At 31.3% G+C, this 19609-nt stretch overlaps 1 protein-coding gene across 6 annotated transcripts in view; it reads left to right on the plus strand.

Moving 5' to 3' along the window:
* LOC126750370 (zinc transporter foi) overlaps positions 1–17506 on the plus strand; it is a 53645-nt gene extending 36139 nt beyond the window's left edge. For all 6 annotated transcript variants that reach the window (XM_050459972.1, XM_050459977.1, XM_050459973.1 and 3 more), the window contains exon 8: positions 9538–17506. In XM_050459972.1, coding sequence (XP_050315929.1) covers positions 9538–9764 — 227 coding nt within the window. In that variant the 3' untranslated portion in view covers positions 9765–17506. The remainder of the gene's footprint in view (positions 1–9537) is intronic.
* Positions 17507–19609: the final 2103 nt, after the last annotated feature.

Raw genomic sequence — 19609 nt, forward strand, 5'->3', positions numbered from 1 at the left:
TTGAATGCCTAGAATAAGCCTAGCTGCAAACCATAGGCAACGTTGTTTGAGTTCATCATCTCTTAGAAAATTATGTTAAATCGACTTTCCAAATTTTCATTCAATATGTAATTTTCTTAATCCTCTACATATTTTTTTAAAGTGTTGTATTTCGTAACAGGTAAAAAATTTACTCTTTAAAAGTTTCGTTTATTTGCTGACTAATAATATATACTTTGAGAGTAATCAACAAATTTTTCAGAATATAAAAAAAATATTCTTGACAAAAAAGTTATTGAAAAAAAAGCAACTTGGCAACCATTTTTTCATATCTGTGAAGCTAGCGCCCGATCGATATCCAGCAACCAAATATATATAAGCATATGTCGTTTGCCAGCAACCTATTTATAGTCCGCACCCGCTGTTATTTAATCGATATCAGAGAAAAACAAACCACCGAGAAGCGACAAAACCCGCATTTACCGTTGATTTTCTGGGGTCCAATTTTGATGCCCTTGGGCGGGCTTAAATGACTGGCGCTACATATTAACTAACGGAGAAAAATCGTTTTGGCAATTTAATAGTTCCGTACACGGAGAGAAATACGACAATTAATAGATTAAAAATTTTATTGGGAATTTGAAATCAAAACTATTACATTATTTTACTGTTGGTATAGTTAAGTTATAGGTATACCTAAACTATACCGGGTGACACAGGAAAAAGGGAACACGCAACAACTTTTTTATTCTTCGTCTTAGTTCTGTCATAAGGAGAATTTTTTTCGGCAATACTTTGCTCGGCCAACGTTGCTGGTTTCATAATTGCAGGCTGTATTAAAATATCTAAAAAGAAGAAATATAATAGATACAGAATATATTTTTATGTGCAAAATAGGGTTTCAAGCATAAAATTAATATTAGTTATTAGGTAAAAATTATAGTTAATTTAACCCATCAAAAGCTAACCTGATAGAATTTTTATGTCCTTTTTCTTTGAGACTTTTTTTGGCGGTTCATCCTCAAGCTGTTCTCCTTCACAAGTCCTTTTTGTGGGATTAGGAAATAATGTTGGTAACGCGTTAGGTAACAAACGCTTTCTTGAGGGCCCTGCACTATAAAACTTCTCATTAAAATGGTACTCAGAGAGCTTATAGTTCTTGGTAAGTTGTTCTCTAGGTATCGAAAACAAATCTGTTCTATAGCAAGCTGCCATCCATAACTTGGCACTGAAAGTCATAAAATTACACGTTTAATTCAAAAGCTAAATTTATGTATTCTTTTTTAATTGCTGCATAGATAAATACCTCTAATTACTATAATTACGAATTTAATAAAAAATAAATAATGAATTACTGTAATTACGAAAAACAAAAAAAGAAACAAGTTATTTTGAGTGGAAACAATTAAAAGAAAAGTTGAACTTACCGATTTTCTTCCTGCGGAAAAGCAAAGAAAGAAACTCCACACCCTGTCTTTGAATGACATCCACGAAAAGCACAGGTATAAGGCATATTATAAAAGTTTTTAATAAAATAAAGAGCACAATTCAGGCAACACTTGACTAGACTGAACTAGGCGTCGAATATTACCGGACTAACCGACGGCTGGCAGGGGACCGGCAATAAGACAGATATACCAAATAAGCTCGCACATGCGCAAGAAAAATCGGTCCCGGCTTTGTCCCTTCTCGGTGGTTTGTTTTTCTCTGTCGATATAATGCCCGTATCTCCTGAAATTCCCAAGGAATTTTAATTTTTTCTTGTCCAGATATTAACAATTAATAACTAAATCTATTTATAGTGGTTATAAACCTCTACAAAATAAAGTTTTTTTGTGAAAATTACTTAAAAAGTCGAATGTTAAAGAAATGAAAAAGGCTCCCAAAGGATTTGATTTAATCTTTTTTCTATAATAAATATCTAAGCGCATTTCAGATGGTTGCAAACGTCTTACAACAAAAGTTTTTTTGGTAAAAAAACTTTTAAATATAAAGCCGTTTATAACATTTAACTTAATAATTTTTAATCAAAAAACTTTCGTTTGTAGAGGTTTGCAACCATCTCAAATCCGTTTAGATATTTATTATATATTACAGAAAAAAGTTAAGAAGTTAATTCAAATCCTTTGGAAGTTAACTTTTCAATTAATTTTTACAAAAAAATCTTAGATTGTCGCGGTTTATACCCACTATAAATAAACTGATTTAGTTATCCATTGTTAATATCTAGACAAAAAATTATTAACACTCCTTTGGAATTCCAAGAGATACGGGCATTATATTGATTAAATAATATTGCTGGCAAACGACATATGCTGCGTTCTTAATTTTCATTGCTGGATATCGACCAGATTACTACCTTCATTTTTGCATACATTAATTTTGCGGTATTTCGGGTTCGAATACATATAGCAATACAGCATACAGCAATGCATTTGCTAGATTATAATAATATACTTAGTTACACATTTTTATTAATATTTTGGTATCCAATACTTAATAGATACAAATGTGCCGTCTTTTATAATATTATAACCTAGAAGGGTGAAACCATTGACACCTAACTCGCCTGTGAAAGGAACGATTTGAATTTCTTTTTTACCAATATATGTGACCCACTTCAGACTTCTTTATAATTTTTCAGCAAAGGGGGAGTTTTTAGTCTTAATATTAATTAAAAAAACGCACTGAAACCACTCAAAACATCCTTTTAATACTAACACTGTACGAAGGGTGCACCATCCAAAAGTAAACAACGAGTTCAGTTTCCAAATATCTTTGTTGAGAATATTTCTGGGCTCACACAGCCTTGCCGCTGTGTGTGGAAATTTGGTGATTTGAAGAATCCAAATTAAAAATATTAATTATTATTAGTGTTTAGTGTAAATACAGTACAACATAGTTTTGGTTATTGAACGAGTTTGACTCTGCTTTATAATAAAGAGTGGAACTCAGTTTTTGCTAATTATGATAATTTATTATATCACTTTATTTTATTCTGTTAAAATTGAGTAATCACTGGCAACATGGAATACTAAGCATGTTCATCAATAAAATATCCCCTCTGCCCCCTGTGTACATGATAGCATACGTTAAAAGACAAATATGCCCAGCCAATGAGAGCATTCCGGCATTACAGAGGCGTAGCTTGCGTGCCGCCAAAATTCAAAATACGAATTATTCGATGCCTGTAGTTGAACAGCGAGATTAGGCATCTTTGACCGATATATTTGCAAATATAGACTTTGTTTTATTAGGCATTTATATTTTAGAGGGAAAAAGAAATGCGATGTGCATATAAAAGACGCTCAATAAAGAAATATTTGTAGCTGTTATAGATTAGTAAATTAATGATTTTTTTATATATATTTACAGCGTGATCAAGATTTTTAAGAACATGAAAATAGACAGTTGTTGCATGGGGTCAGAAATTTAAAAAAAAAAAACGAAACCATTCATCCTCAGAACACTAAGTCTAAGTTTCTTTAGTAAATAAGTACAAGTGCATGAGTGAGTATGGTATATATAAAACATTAAACCATCCAAAATTATTGGCATTATTATTAAAGATAACACTTAAAGTTTTTTTGGTATTTTTATTTTAGCTTGTTTTATAGATGTTTTTTATGGTATTATATTAAAATAACTGTTTAGGCATTGTTTTGATAAAATCCCATGGGTCGCCATAAGAAGTAAATATTCCATAAATATTTTGAGGCAGCTTACTTGCTGAGTAGTTTTCAAAGACAATTTGAAAATTATATAAATCATTGTGATGACGGTTTTGAAATTAAAAAATTCCCATCATATTTATCAAATATCTTAATGCCGACTAGCTTACTGAAATGTTTTAACTATTAGCAAATATACTTTAAATTTTATAATAATAACTTTTAAAATAAACTATACTATGGAATCTATACTATATTAAAATGTATTATATTATATTATATCAACAACTTAAAACTAAAATGGTGGAGAAGAAACTAAATCCATCAAGCTTGATCTGTAAACTAGCACTTCTGATCACAACTGATCCTACAAAGGATTAAAATTATGAATTAGTCTAGGAATATAAAAATTAATGCAATATTATTACTATTCCTTAAAACCTTAACTAAAATTCTTGAGGGGCATGTTCCATGCGTCTGCTTTCCCCAGACTTAATGTTTCTCATTTTACACGAGCTATTAAATCCTAGAAGTAAACAACATTTACAATTATGTCTGATAACTAAGATTTTATACAACCTCTGGTGTCGCTCCTGTTACAATTGTAAAATATATGTTCTTCTCCATTCTTAAATTTATTTTGGGTCTGACAAGCATTATCGACTCCCTATTACTGTGTTCTCTATAAGAGGTATATTCTTCAAAATTCCTAAAACTTAAAAATGATTGTTTAATCTTTATTTTGTGAATATTAAACAAAAATGTTTGTTGAAACTATAAAAATAAACAAATGTAGTAATGTCCAGGTATCGTTGGTACACATTGGACATATAATGTGTTTCTTGTATTCCTGGCCACAAAATTCTGGGTGAAACTTCTTAAGATGTCTGTTTCTCGTGGATGTGCTTTAAAATTCCTTCTCACAGACTTCACACATTGCATTTTGTTGACTGGAAAATACATAATAATTCAGATTAGACCTAAAAAAATATATCTTACCTTAGTGTTGCCATAATTATCGTAAACAGATACTGCAGCAGCTAAAAAAGAAATTAGAGAGTGAAGAAATCACTGGACAGTTTACTAGAAATTGAAAATCAAGCACTAAATTGTTTGTTTTTGAACTCAAAATTAGCGTAGAATCGAATATTATAGACAACGGAGTCAACACTAAACACTATGATTGCTGTGAGCACTCAAATAGTGGCAAAATCGATATAAATAATAATTATCGGCGATAATTAAATAATTCAGGAAGCAAATAAAATAAAATCTGCAATCTCGGTTAGGGAAAACAAAACTAAATTAATGTGCCAATGCCAATCGCGCGCGAAATTTGACGGACGTAAACGAAGGGATCAATCGGTTTTTGGTCCCGTCTTCAATTCTCATTGGCTGGGCATATTTGTCTTTTAACGTATGCTGTAGATGTTGCGCTCAATCCAAAGCAGCCGATGTTTATTCTAGCGTATTCAATATTCCAAAGTATGTTTGTAAGAAGCATGGTTTTTTTGAAAGATAAAAACTTAAAAAGTGCTTTGTAAGAGAGTAAGCATATTCTTAATTCTTTAGAGGAAAAAAAAGAATCTTATGGTTTTTTATTTATCCAAGTGTTTCAAACAGTAGAACATAAAATGGAAAAAGTTGGAATACGAAGACCAGCACTTAAATAGATAAATTCACATAACAAGCTTGGGAAATGTAAACTCACTGATGCCATCTAATAATGTTGAAGTTCCGCAAGGCAGTCAACTTGCCCCACCCTCATTCTTTTTTGCGAATAACCCCCGATTAAGTATCCAAATAATTTTACAGCACAATACGCAGATGATTTAAATGTTATATTTTAAACAAGCAAAACAATATATTGCAACACCCTACTCCGTAATATGGTAATCTGGGCGGAACATAATATTCTAACACTTACAAATAGAACTCAACTAATACTTTTGTTTGCCTAAAAATGGGATATATGACCCAAGCATTTTGATTTGTTTTGAAAATGGTAAATGTATAGCAGAGACAGTTTCTACGAATTTTTGTGGGGGTAATTTTTATAACAGATGCGTAATTATCTTTCGGACGACAATATGCTTACTTTATATTATAGTTAAGTATTCCCTTGTTTAAGATAAGTTGGGATCGAATTTAATCGTCGATGAACTCCGTAATAATGTTACAAAAAATATAATAAGGCAGATTTTCCAAATACGTAGGACGGATGTCTGTAGAGAGTATATTTCCTGTAAGATTCTAAGAGTTATTTCAATTTATATTTATTTCTGTGCCTTGTATAACTAAACCCACATAGAAACTTACCTTAAACTTATTAAAATAGAGAATTGATTCATTCTTTTAATACTACGTATAAACAAAATCTATGTATACCAGTGTTGTTTACATGTTACCTTAATGGAGCCATATTCTATGTCAATGAAAATTTGTAACCATTTGGCACAACATATTAAAGTAATAAATAATATAAATTCTTTTAAAAACACAACTTAAATTGTTTTTGATTCCCAAGGCTTTTTATTCACACAATGATTTTTTAATTAAGAAAAGTAATGTTTATAGAATGAAATATACACGTTCGGCGGTTGAAAAATTTCGAATATGATTTTTGCGTAATGTGTAAGAAGGAGACGGAGTAGAGCGAGAACAAACTTGGCTCCACCCTGGGCGGCTATCGCGTCGTCGTTGCGCTTATCAGTCCGGTTAAAGTTCGGTTGTAATTCCTCGCATACCTATATACGTGTTAGCCGATCATGTTTACAATTTATTTCAACCTTTGGTACGAAGACGGATACAGTAATAAAATAAAAATGGTTTTCACTGTTGATCAAAAGATTAATATCATTAAATGGTATTGTCATGCGGATAGTGCAGAAGAAGTTGTCGGCCGTTTTATATTTGCATATCCTGATCAGCAAGTCCCTACTGCTAAAACAATTTATAATATCTGGCATAAGTTTGAGCAGTCGGGAAGTGTAAATCGGTGTGCAAAATGTTCTAGTGGCGATCAGGAACCTCGTCGAACACCTGACGCTAGGATTGAAAAGGAGGTCAAGATGTGTGCTTTTGTGGAAGTAAGTGAACCTTGTTCTAGCTCCCAAATTTCTGAAGAACTTGATATTCCAAGTCGTACAGCGCGTGATATTTTGAAAATAAATAAGTACAAAGCCTATAAAATTAAAAACACTCAAGAAATTTTTCCAGAAGATCAAATAAAACGCTTGGAGTTTTGTGAAACCTTAAGAGAAAAAATTGATCAAAATGCGACTTCACAAGGTAATATTTTATTTACAGACGAATCATCTTTTTCTCTTCTAGGTCGACATAATTCTTCAGTCGTGAGATATTGGTCTCGGGAAAATCTACATTTGAGTGTACCATTACGAACTCAATACCCGCAAAAGGTAAATGTTTGGGCTGGTATTTTAGCCAATCACATTGTAGGGCCTTTTTTTATTGATTGTACCTTAAACTCTGAGAGATATTTACTTTTATTGCAACAAAATATTATACCCGCTGTACGAAACTTGGATGTTAATTTTGAGGAAATTTGGTTTGAACAAGACGGATGTCCCGCTCACAACGCTAGACAAGTGCAGGACTATTTAACAAACATTTTTCCTGAACGGCTTATTTCCACAAGAGGTACCATACCATGGCCTCCGCGATCTCCAGATCTGATACCTTGCGATTACTTCTTATGGGGCTATTTGACGGAAATTCTTTACCAACACCGACATGAAAGAGCCGTTAATTTGGACGAATTGCGACTTAGAATTATTAATATTTCTAGGTTCATTACACCTGAAATGTTAGCCAATGTACGTAGAGAATTTTACGACAGGTTGGGATACTGTGAAGCCCAACAAGGAGGTGTATTTGAACACCTTATTAAATAATCCATTTAATTAGAATTATTATTTTGTTTAAGAGTTATTTTTCATTTTATTTTAGAATATTGTATTTAGTTTTCACCAAAGGTTTTTAAGATTTGAGCTTATTAAAGTTGTTTTTTTGACTTGCGATTATGAGCACGTTAAAAAACCACATAAATTTGTATCTTTCGTGTGCGCGTAAAATTCCAATACTTGATTCGAGGCTAACCTACCCATCTCCAAGCGCTTGCTAAACATCACTGCGAGCAAGCCGAAATTAAATTCACATCACAGAATAAACGATCTCACAGAAGCGAAGGCTAGCCCTTTTTACCAAACCGGTTTTTCGTTCAGCCTCCTCCCATTTACCCCCATTCTAACGGGTACAACTGTCGTCGCCCACGTAGGGTATCGGGTCATAATTAGTGTATTAGTACGAGCGTTAGTGTGTATATGTGCGATATTTTGTAATTTGCCGTTTTTTATTTTATTTTTGTTAAGTAGGTATTACACATTACCTTGTTTTGGAGTTTAACTCTGTGCTCTGTGACTTTGTTTTTTCTTTCATTTGTGTTGTGCTAAAAACTGAAAAAAAACACTAAAATGCCAACTTTTTGAGTGTATAGGGGTTGTTTTGCCAAAAGCGTCGCTGGAAAAAGTTTATTTATGTTTTACCTATCTATTATTGATTTATAATACCTTAGAAACGGAATATGTTATGGTAGCAATAATACCTGCAGGTAATTCAGGACAATTTTAAAAAAAAACTTATTCGCTATAACAATATAGATTTAGAACTTACCAGAACATTACAAAAAAATTATTTGTGAACGTATATGTTTGACAATACAAAACATACCTGCGTATAAACTTTCCAGCTAAAATTTAATTTAAAAATACCTACCTATGTACATATGTATATGTATATTGTTAACATATTAACATCACACAAATAGCAGACTTTTTCTCAGCTAGTGCCTTACTAAAGGCAAATATTATTTACCATTATCATAAAACAACTAACACAAAAATTCCATTCCAAAACAAATTAAAGTATACTAACCTACACCTCTATCGTGTATCAAAACTGTCAAATAACAATTTTTATAAAAATAATAATAATTATTATAATTATTCTAAAAACCAAGGACCAATATAAGTCTTTAAAAAAAAAGCCTATTTGAAATGTAACAAAATTTTGTAGTTTGCTTCCGTATTATATGAATATAACCATTTTGTTTTTAAAAATAAAAGCACTTCGTTCGGTGTATACGTTTACTATAACTTTACGAGATATCTCAGTGTATTTGCGCCGGGTGCATCTGTCAGTTGGGCTTATAAAAAATTGGTTCACGGATATCAAAGGAGCCGACGCAAGCCTTCGCTTCTGTGAGATCGTTTATTCTGTGTTCACATTGCGAGCGGTACGGAGAATCGGCGTCGCTATCGGTGGGAGGTTACCGATGCAGTCGTTCTCTGTCTACTCTCTATCTATTAGGTCTAATACATTAAAACTCAATCCGTAAGATTCAACTCGCCAAGCGTGTATATTTTTTTATTTTGTATTTGTACTTTGTAAATTGAAAATGATCTAATTCCTTCGATCATTTTCTGGAGGCCTTCCAGTAAAAACTTCTTTGGGTTCTATTTATTTCTGTTTTATTTTTTCCGTAGGACCACATTTTTATAATTTTCCAGTTCCTCCAAGATAGTAATGCTAATTCAAACCTGATATTTTAGTTAACATTTTTTCGGCTTACTTTTGCCATTCGCCCAAAAGAGCTATATTCTAGTTGATTTCGTTGCGCCAAACTGGTTCGTTAACCTTAATAGTGTGTAGTGTTTATTTTCTTGTTAGCTTTTGATCAATAGGTTGGAAAAAAAAGGTCAGGGTCACATTGACGGCGGTATAATGTTAGTTGTTAATGTTAGAGTTAGTGTCATACATTCCCATAAATTTAATAATTTTTTTTTCAATCACCTATTTGTTATTCCAGGAAACACCGAAACGGCAAACCAATGGGTATTCGCGGCGGCGGCGGGCACTTTCATCTACATCGCCTTGGTGGACATGATTCCTGAGTTAAGCTCCGCCCACGACGACGAGGACAACTTGACCCAGTGTTTCTTGCATTTAAGCGGGCTGCTCATCGGGGTGGGAGTGATGACTCTCATCGCCCTCTATGAGCACGACTTGAAGCATTTATTCCATGAACCGGAGTAGGGTTGAATGCGTTCCAATATTATTTAATCGCTGGGCGGTTTAAGTAAAACACTCGATATTTTTTTGGTTGATTAAAAGTGTATTTGTGCAATTCAAAATATGAGCACAGGTTGGTTTTCGGATTATATTAAAATGGTGGTTTGTTCATTCGTATTAATTTAAAGTGACTAAATGAGAATATTTCACCTTGGTATATTAATATTCTTATATTAAAGAATATCACTTTTTAAAACTCATAACATGAAACTAAACTTATTAAGGTCAGTTCAGCAACTGAGATACAGAATTGAGATTATTGATATGCAGGCTGTACATTTTTAAAATGACCTTTAAAGCCAACATATTAAATCAAAATATGCTTTATTGCTCCGAACATACAAAAATGTTATAAACAAAGCTTTGATAATCTATAAATGTTGAGAAATTTGAAATATCAAATATCAAGATCATAAGGTTTAATTTAAACAAACATAATTTGTAAAGAGTACCGGAGTACTTAAAAGTAGTTCATCGAATATTTTCTCGTAAGTTAATATTACCCTATTCTAAACATTTGTGATGGTTGGACGCAAATTTGTTTTTAATGCATTTAAAAGCAATTTAAATTCAATAAAAAAAATTATATATGATTTAAAAGTAGTCAATAGTCAACTCTTTTTACTTGGAAAAAAATATTTATTTATTTATATTGATAAAGTTGCCTAATAAATCATTTTTAAATAACCCCAAATTTTTTTTTGCAAAATTAAAAAACGTTTTTGATTTCTCCACTTGTTTGCGGTTGTTGAATCTTCGATTAAATATAAATTATTAACAAGAGACATATTTTCGTAATAACAACACCATCGTTAGTGTAGAGTTTTTATATTGTTTATGTAATTTGTGGAATAAAGCCAGTAGCTGAAGTACTCTCCGTCTTCCTCTCCGACACCTTCCCTTTGTATTTGTTTCATATACCGGGTGTCTTAGGAAAATGGTTCACCCAATAACTTTTTTACTTTTTAAGTTAAAATACATGAAATTTGGTAAGTGGGTGTAGTATCCAAATTGGGATTGGCTGACCTATTCAATGGTTTTCTGTCACTTTCGGTTTAACCGGAAATGATTCTAACTTTATTATTTTAAACGGGACTCCCCAAATTTTTTAACATATTTTGATAGGAAATTACAATCTAAGAAAAATGACACCCCATATGTCAACTCTTGACACCTAACCTTTAAATTATTTAATTTTTTAAATTTCAATCTAGAATGCCATGAATAATTTAAAATCGTTAATTTTACATTAAGTAGTCGTAGAAGAATATAATTGACTCTTTTTTTGTTTTTCACAGGTTTCCTAGATGCGTCTAAAGTTTGCAAAATCGTATTTTCGGCTCTAACTAAATTTTTTCAAATGGAACTAGGGTGGCTCATTAACATAGTTAAAAAGTGTATTTTGTACAAATAATTTGGTATAAGACAATCGATAGTGGGTACTTTGGAAAAACCAGAATTACTGAAATTTTATTATTTATCTCTTGATATTGGATTGAACCCAGCGCCGCCGTCGCGTCACTGTAAAATCGACTGTAGTGATGCGTGACTTACGCAATGAAAAAACAAGTAAATTATTTGACAGTTGACATGTCAAATAATTTATTAAGGCAAAAAATGCTCAAAATGGCCACCCATCTCTTGTTGGCAAAATTGTATTCGTCTTATAGTTGCTTGAACGACGTTGTCTTTGGGCACTTTATTTTCCAGTTCATTTCGCATATACGATAGTGTATCGTATACTTCATTTTTACTGGTTCCCCAGTTCAGGTGATCTAAAACAAAAGTAATAAATGAAATATCTAAGTAAACTAAAAAAAAATGTACCTGGGTGGCCATCGATTTGGTCCTAAATTTCCAATCCAGTATTCTCCGTAGTTAATGTTTAGGTTCTCTAGGTAGATTCTCTAACTGCTCGGGGATTAAGGGGAGGAGCTTGGTGATGTTGGTGTCTTGTTGGAAATACATCTCAACTCTATCTCTCTTTTCTTTGCTCGATTTCTTGCATTAAAAAACCTAAATATCTCTCTTGTTAGTTGTCCATCAAAAATTATCGGTCCAAGGTTTTATTTCCAATTATACCTATCCAACAATTAAATCCAAAACATACTTGGAAATTTCAATTTTCAGCCCGGTATAGGCTTTCCTTAGACTAATATCTTTTATTGTTTTAGTTAAACAGCCCCAAATTTGTGAAGCGACTTTCATCAGTGTGAATTATTTTAAACGAGAATCTATTATTCTCTTGATATTGGCTCAAAAACCAATTACAATATTGTAGTCTTCTTTCTTCGTCGTTTTCATACAGATGTTGATGTAATTGATATTTATAACTTCGATACTTATATTTATGCAAAATTCTAAATGTAGTGTCTTTTGATATTTGACATTCCACAGCAGTCTCTCTTAGAGAAACATTATTATTTACCTCTACAAGTGCCAAAACTTCTATTTCTTTTTTTTTATTAATAAAAAATCTGACATTTTCAATTTCAGGCTCGCGGAAATATTGTCTCGTGGGATGACGTCGATCGGGAAATCTTTCAGCATACATTCGAGCAGCATTAGTCGAATTCTGTCGGCACTCTCCAAATATTAACAACATATTAATTTTCTCCAATCTAGTATAGCTTTGCATGATTATTAGAACAATAACGAATAAAAAGAAACTTAAAAAACTACTAAACTAGATAAGAACAATAAACTACAATAATCGAACAATAAATAACAATACAATAAACGCGATTAGGATAATAATAATTATAATTTATAATACAACAATGATAATTTATAATTACAGTAAAAAATGTCTGAATAACTCGAATTATATCAGAAACTGACAGGTTGCCGTGACAATTCGTACAATGATAGGTCAAATCCAAGGCCAACTTATTGTAATTTAAATACCGACAAAAAACACTTCAAAAGCTCTTCAATTTATCATTAATAATTAGACGGTAAGAATGAGAGTACAATTTATCGTTAATCTTGGATTTTTAATAGATGTTACGCAAATGCTACTAAATGCTAAAAAGTCGCTACAAAATCTATTTAAAACGGAAACAAATATTTTCTTAATTCACAGCAATCTTTGGGTTTTTTAATTGGGAAAAACTAGGTAGGTATGCGGCACTAAACTGTTTTTTTGAAAATTCAGATTTATTAGAATAACCAAATATCGATTGTCTGATATCAAAATATTTGTAAAAAAATACACTTTTTAATTATGGTAATGAGCCACCCTGGTTCCATTTGAAAAAAATCAACTATGGCCGAAAACACGATTTTGCAAACTTTAGACGCATCTAGGAAGCTGTGAAAAACAAAAGACAGTCAATTATATTTGTCTAGGACTACTTGATGTAAAATTAACGATTTTAAATTATTCATGACACTCTAGATTGAAGTATAAAAAATAATTTAAAGGTTAGGTGTCAAAAGTTGACATATGGGGTCGCATTTGTCTTAGAATGTCATTCTCTATCAAAATTAAGGGTTCCTATTTTTTAAAATAAGAAAGTTAGGGTCATTTCCGGTTAAACCGGAAGTGACCGAAAACAACTGAATACGTCAGCCAATCCCAATTTGGGTGCTACACCCACGTACCAAATTTCATTTTTTTTTATTTAAAAATTAAAAAAGTTATAGGGGCGAACCACTTTCCTAAGACACCCGGTATATAGGTTTGATTACTTTTTTATTGTAATTAAAGTCAATTTTTAAAATCAATGTTCAAATAAAAACTATAAAAATTAAATTAAAAAGTTTTACACAGATCATGTATATTTATGAAACGTGTAACCGTACCAGAAAAGAAATTGTTACGGCAATAGGAGGTAAAACGCATTCGCACCTATAAAATACGTCGTTTGAGATTAATTTGTCATTATCAGAAAATAAAATTTTAAATAAAAATACTCTAATTTTTTCTAACATGTTTAACCAGACCTCAAAATGATTTTTAATTTTCTGGTAAATTCGTTTTGTCGGTGTCCAAACGCAAAACATGAAATACTGAATATATTTATTCAGGTGAGGCGTTTCTTAATTCTAGTAAATATTTATCTTTTATTGTCTTAATTGCGGCACCATGAATTTCACTGTTCCCGGTACCATTTAAACGTTTTGAACTTCCTGAGCTTGTTACAGAAACTTCGACGCAAATGATTCTTATATTTCTTACTTGAAGCTCTCGATACGATTTTGCGTCAATCATTTTTATATACGCTGCTGCCCCTGCAGCATGCTGCATATATTGAAATGCATAACTGAAAATATTAATATTTGCTATCAAATATTAATATTTTAAGTTATGCATTTCAATACTGGTTATAAAGTCATCGACTATAATTGCTCTATCCATACCATTAGGTGGACGATTCAATTTTTGTAGCACAAGTTTGGTTTAAACACCTTACACATTGAGCAGTATTTATTTTTGATTAAAAGGTAAATTTTTTTTTTGGTTGCATATCCCACAATACATCCTAATCCAGAACTTGCATTGTAATCGTTCCGATATGATCGTTTAGACCATGTTTCATCAGACACAATCATAGTTCTTGCAGTTTCATCAGGATCTACGTTACCTGATTCCAATGCAATCCTTCTTTCTTCTTCACCTGCTTCTATCATGTCATCGTAAGCGCATTCAACAATTCGTTCATCTGAGATAATCCACATCCTATATACTTTCAGATTTCCTTTTCCATTTTAATCATATTTCCTGAATGAAAGATTCAATATCCAGAATTCTCCATCCTGGAAAGTTTTGTTTCGAAGCATAACTAAAAATGAAAATTAGATATGTCTTATAAGTAATTTATTTATTTCATTAAAATAATTTTTCTCTCTGCATAAACGACAATTAACGAATTCCATAAAAAGCGTACTGTATTGCCTTATTTTGGAAGTTTTTAAATCACAAAGGTTGACACAAAATGCTGATGTCGGAGAATATTTATTCTCTTGTTTTAAAGATTTCTGGTCAATAGTAAAAAAAATCAAGTAAATAGTAAAAAAGGACGAGTGATACCTAACGTGACCGTAAGGAATATCACATAGTAAATCAAAATGCTTTAAAAAAATATCTGCTTTACTTACATCTGATTAGATACTGAAGAAATAGTAGAGTAGTTCTCTTAGCTCTAAAATAAAATCTTTCATTCTATTACATATTGAAAATAGTAGAACATTTGGATAGGCTGATTTAAAAAGCTTTAACTCTTTTAAAAATTTAATACTACCGTATTACTTTCACATATTTTTGTATAAATTAATATAGTGGCAATATCTACAATAAATTAACAAATTATATATTTGAAAAAAGATGAGCTGGTATCTTTCTTTTAAGTAAAATCTGTATTGTTGTGACGAATTCATAATCAGTTACTTATTTTGTTGGCTATTACGTCACTTATAGTAAAAATCAATTTAGAAAATACAATCTCATACGCTCGAGAAAATACAGTTATTGGTGTATTTAAAAGAAATATTAACTTAAATCTTTAGTGAAACCTTTTATAAGTGACGTAATACCCAACAAAATAAGTAACTCATTACCTTTCTTAGCTTTTAAATAATGTGTCATTTATTTAAAATTTTACATATTTTCCTTTTATTAGATGTACGCATCTTTCTTTTAATTCTGAAAATATAAAAATGATGATTTCGAGAAAAAATATACACCTCCAAATTTTTTATTGTTAGTTTACTATTAGTTTCATTCGTGAATTAAGAAATTGTTCTTTTTCGGCCCATATTGATAACTACAAATAATCACAACACAAACCATAAAATACTGCCAACAACGAAGAATATTTAATATAACGTATGTGTATATAAGTTCGTATAATAATCACAACTGTATACTGTATACTCTTGAATGGATTGGTTCCCTCTAACGATAACATCAGGGACTAAAGAATTGGTGTTGGGAAGCATTAGCCATTAGCGGCTAACTATACAGGGTGTCCCGAAATTACACCGCAATATTTTACCAGCCGCATCTTTGTTCAAAAATAAGACAAAAACTGTATATACAGGAATCTTAAAAAGTGAATCGTTTTCATGTTACAGGGTGTTTTATAATTCCTATTGAAGATGACTTTTTGTTAATATTTTCGAAACGCCTGGTCGATATTTTTCGACATTTTTATCGTACACTTCTGTTTTTGTTAGTATCTGATTTTATGCTAAAATGAATACAGAGTCGTTTAAAATTAGTAGTCAGCAAAGATAAAAATGTCATAACTTTTTTCTGGTTACTTTTTAATTATTTGGATAGTAAAATTAAAAAGAACCAACATTTTCACATAAAAAAGGGACAGGATTATAAACAAACAAAGCAGTTTTGATCTTAAAATTAAGTATTTCAAATTTTCTTATATCATGTTTATACCTGATAATTTGTCACATACCTTTCAATTTTATTAAACATGGTCAAAAATACTTTGGGTGTAGGCTGCAAAACATAGTATGTCTGAATATTTCAAAAACGTGCGCTCCTATCGAAATAAGACAAGAGCACCTTTTTTATGTAAAAATGTTGGTTCTTTTTAATTTTACTATCCAAATAATTAAAAGGTAACCAGAAAAAAAGTGATGACATTTTTTTCTTTGCTGACCACTAAATTGTAATTGATCCTGTATACATTTTAGCATAAAGTGTTATAAAATCAGTTAGTAACAATAACAGTAGTATACGAGAAAAAAATCGAAAAATAACGACCAGGCGTTTGGAAAATATTAGCAAAAAAACATCTTCAATATGAATTATAAAACACCCTGTAACATGAAAACGATTCATTTTTTAAGATTCCTGTATATGAAGTGTTTGACTTATTTTTAGACAAAGATGCAGCTGGTAAAATATTGTGATGTAATTTCGGGATACCCGGTATATGCATATTCTTTTCTATTTGTATTTTTTTAGGTTAATCATTACGATATTAAACATCGTTTGCATTTCAAATCTTATAATTTTTTCTGTAAGAAAATTATTTTAAGTCCTATATCTATAAATGTTTATTTTTGTATTATATTATTTCAAAATAAAACTTAGTCAAGTACTGCAGGTGGTGTATATTCGCTTTTACTTATGTCTGTTCGTCTCTCGCGTATAAAGTCTGACCGGCGCGGCGGCGGCTTCTTCGCTAAACTTTTTCGACTCAATGCACGTAAATAGCAGATTGCGGACGTGCAAGAAAACTATGGTGCATTTTGATTGAAGAGATGATGCGACAGATATTTTTCTAGCGCATATATACCCTTAATGAGAATATAGTAGGTGAAATAAAAGTTAAATTGAAACAACCATCCGCATTCATTTGCCAACAATTTAATCTCGTTCCAACCCGAAAAAAATGTCGAGTGTTTTACTTAAATCGTTCAGCAATTCAAGCTATTTATTTATACAGAACTAAAAGTCCATTTTCTTTCAGTTTTAGTAGTACTTAAGTCCAATTTATTATGAGCCTGAATGTTTTTTTTTTATTTCTTTTAGCCCGTAATTTGTTCCTAATACTCTAGGCTAAGCTTTCTCAAATGTACATACCGCGGTTTAGCTATTAAGATTAATCGGATAAGTAGGTTTTATAAGTGTATAGTAAACTTATGTAGTTGTATAACTGCTTCGAAGCGTGTTTATTTTTAGTTTTTACAAAGAGTTGTTTTTAGTTTTTTAACTAATAAAGTATAACAATCCACGAGAGCGTTTTGTTAAACTTATTACCTAACGGTGAGGTAAATTATTTATCATATCTAATCTGAACTATCGATAACTGACATATTATTTGCTTTTGAAAATAAATAATTTACTTTTGCCATACTGATAATCTTATCTTTTAGATAAATACATGGTGAGCATGGTAAAATCGGTTGTTTTTAAGTTTAACGTTTTTCTTTTGAGATATGTAATAGCCCCACGCTTTTAGAATAGATATTAAGTAAGAACTAACATTTGAGTTCAATTTAAAATTGCATAAGTTTTGCATATTAAAAGGCTTACAGGTTTACATATCAGCTTTGTATATAAACCTAGAAGGTTAGAACTTTGTAGAATAATATGAAATCTAAGAGTTAAAGTAAAAGAATTATGTGTTTGATAAGTATGCTCCATAGGACCGACAAGTTTTTCAATAGTCACTCTGGATGAGTTGATTCTGCAAAGAAATTCTTAAAAAAAAACGATCGCTGATCCTCAAGTGGGAATGGCGACATTTCGGCTTCTATCATTAAAGATAACCACAGACCTTTACTTAGTTTAGAACCTTTATTTCATATTATAAATCTACTTCCTAAAACAGGTATCTACCCTAATATACGTAAAAACTACTATATTTACGGCCGGTGATAAACAGGGAGTTATAAATTATCGACCAATTTCTATTAGTAATACTTTTAATAAACTGTTAGAGAAATTCATTAAAATTAACCTAAAAAACACCTCGAAAGTATAAGATAATCAATTTGGGTTACAGAGTGAAATGTCTACAGAGCTAACTTTAATCAAGGATATAAAACCATAGGTATTTTTATTAGGAAATGTGAAGTGTGTTGTACCGCAGGGTACGATTCTGGGACAATTTTTATTTTCCATTTATATAAACAGTCTAATTGCAATTTTATCACAAAGAGCTCTATTATATTAGTACCATTATAGCTATTATATAATTCTCATAAAAGCCAAGTCATAGTGAGGAGCATAGTCATCATCAAACTATATCACATTGGTTAAATTACGGATCAACAACTGTTAACGCTGAATGGCAAAAATCTCACTTTATCAATTTTTGTATGTATAATATAAACCACGAGGAACCTTGGAATTCACAATTAATAATGGAGAGGGCTATGCTTGGTGTGAGGTTGAGAGATAGGGTTAGAAACGAAGAAATGCGTAGAAGAACTGGCGTCGACGATATTGTAACACGCATCGCAAAACTTAAGTGGAAACGGGCCGGTCATATTGCGAGGCGGCAGAGGAAGACCACCAACTCGATGGACGAACGACCTCAAAAGAATTACCAGTAACTAGGTTGCAACTGCACAAGATAAAGGACACGGAGACTATGTTCAACAATGGACGCGTTTGGCTGGATGATGATGAATTATGCCTACATTGTTAAGCAAATGGTGGATTGTAAATTGTAATTCTTAGATCACTTCTGATACTTTAGTAAAGTACCCGGGCATTTATATTGACAAGAACTTCAAATACTAATTGCATATTGCCTGTATACGTAGAAAGATAAGAAAAACGGTTTGTTTATTCTATCAACTATTATATCAAGCTCTAATAGAATCTCTCATGCATTTTATTATTAGAATCTAGGATGGTAAATGGAAACCAAAAAGATACTACTACTACACACTATAAATAATACTACATATTCAATATTAATTAAATGTAATATATCAATCAAATATCCTTCTGCGAAATAATTTCACAAGATCAACATATTATTCAAAACATTGTGGACTTTTCAGCTTGTTAGTAACACATTTCTTTTGTTGACCAAAAATATTTAATCTTCTACTAGTGCATTGCAGATTTAAATATAGAAAGAAACTTTTCAATATTAGTGTAGTTAAATGGGTAAAAAATAATCGTGAATTAGTGTTGTTAAAGTTGTCTTTCCTAAAAGGAAGAGTATAAATGTTGCACATAATGGTTAAAAATCTTTTACTTTCAAGTTGCTATTTTTGAATCTTGGTCACAATAATTAGGCTATACGCTGGTGAAATCCGTTGGACTTTCGGGTATTGTATGTTGTAGTAAAATAAAGGGTGATGGTGGGTATTATAAT

Source organism: Anthonomus grandis, chromosome 2, assembly GCF_022605725.1.
Source record: "Anthonomus grandis grandis chromosome 2, icAntGran1.3, whole genome shotgun sequence".
NCBI lineage: Eukaryota > Metazoa > Arthropoda > Insecta > Coleoptera > Curculionidae > Anthonomus > Anthonomus grandis.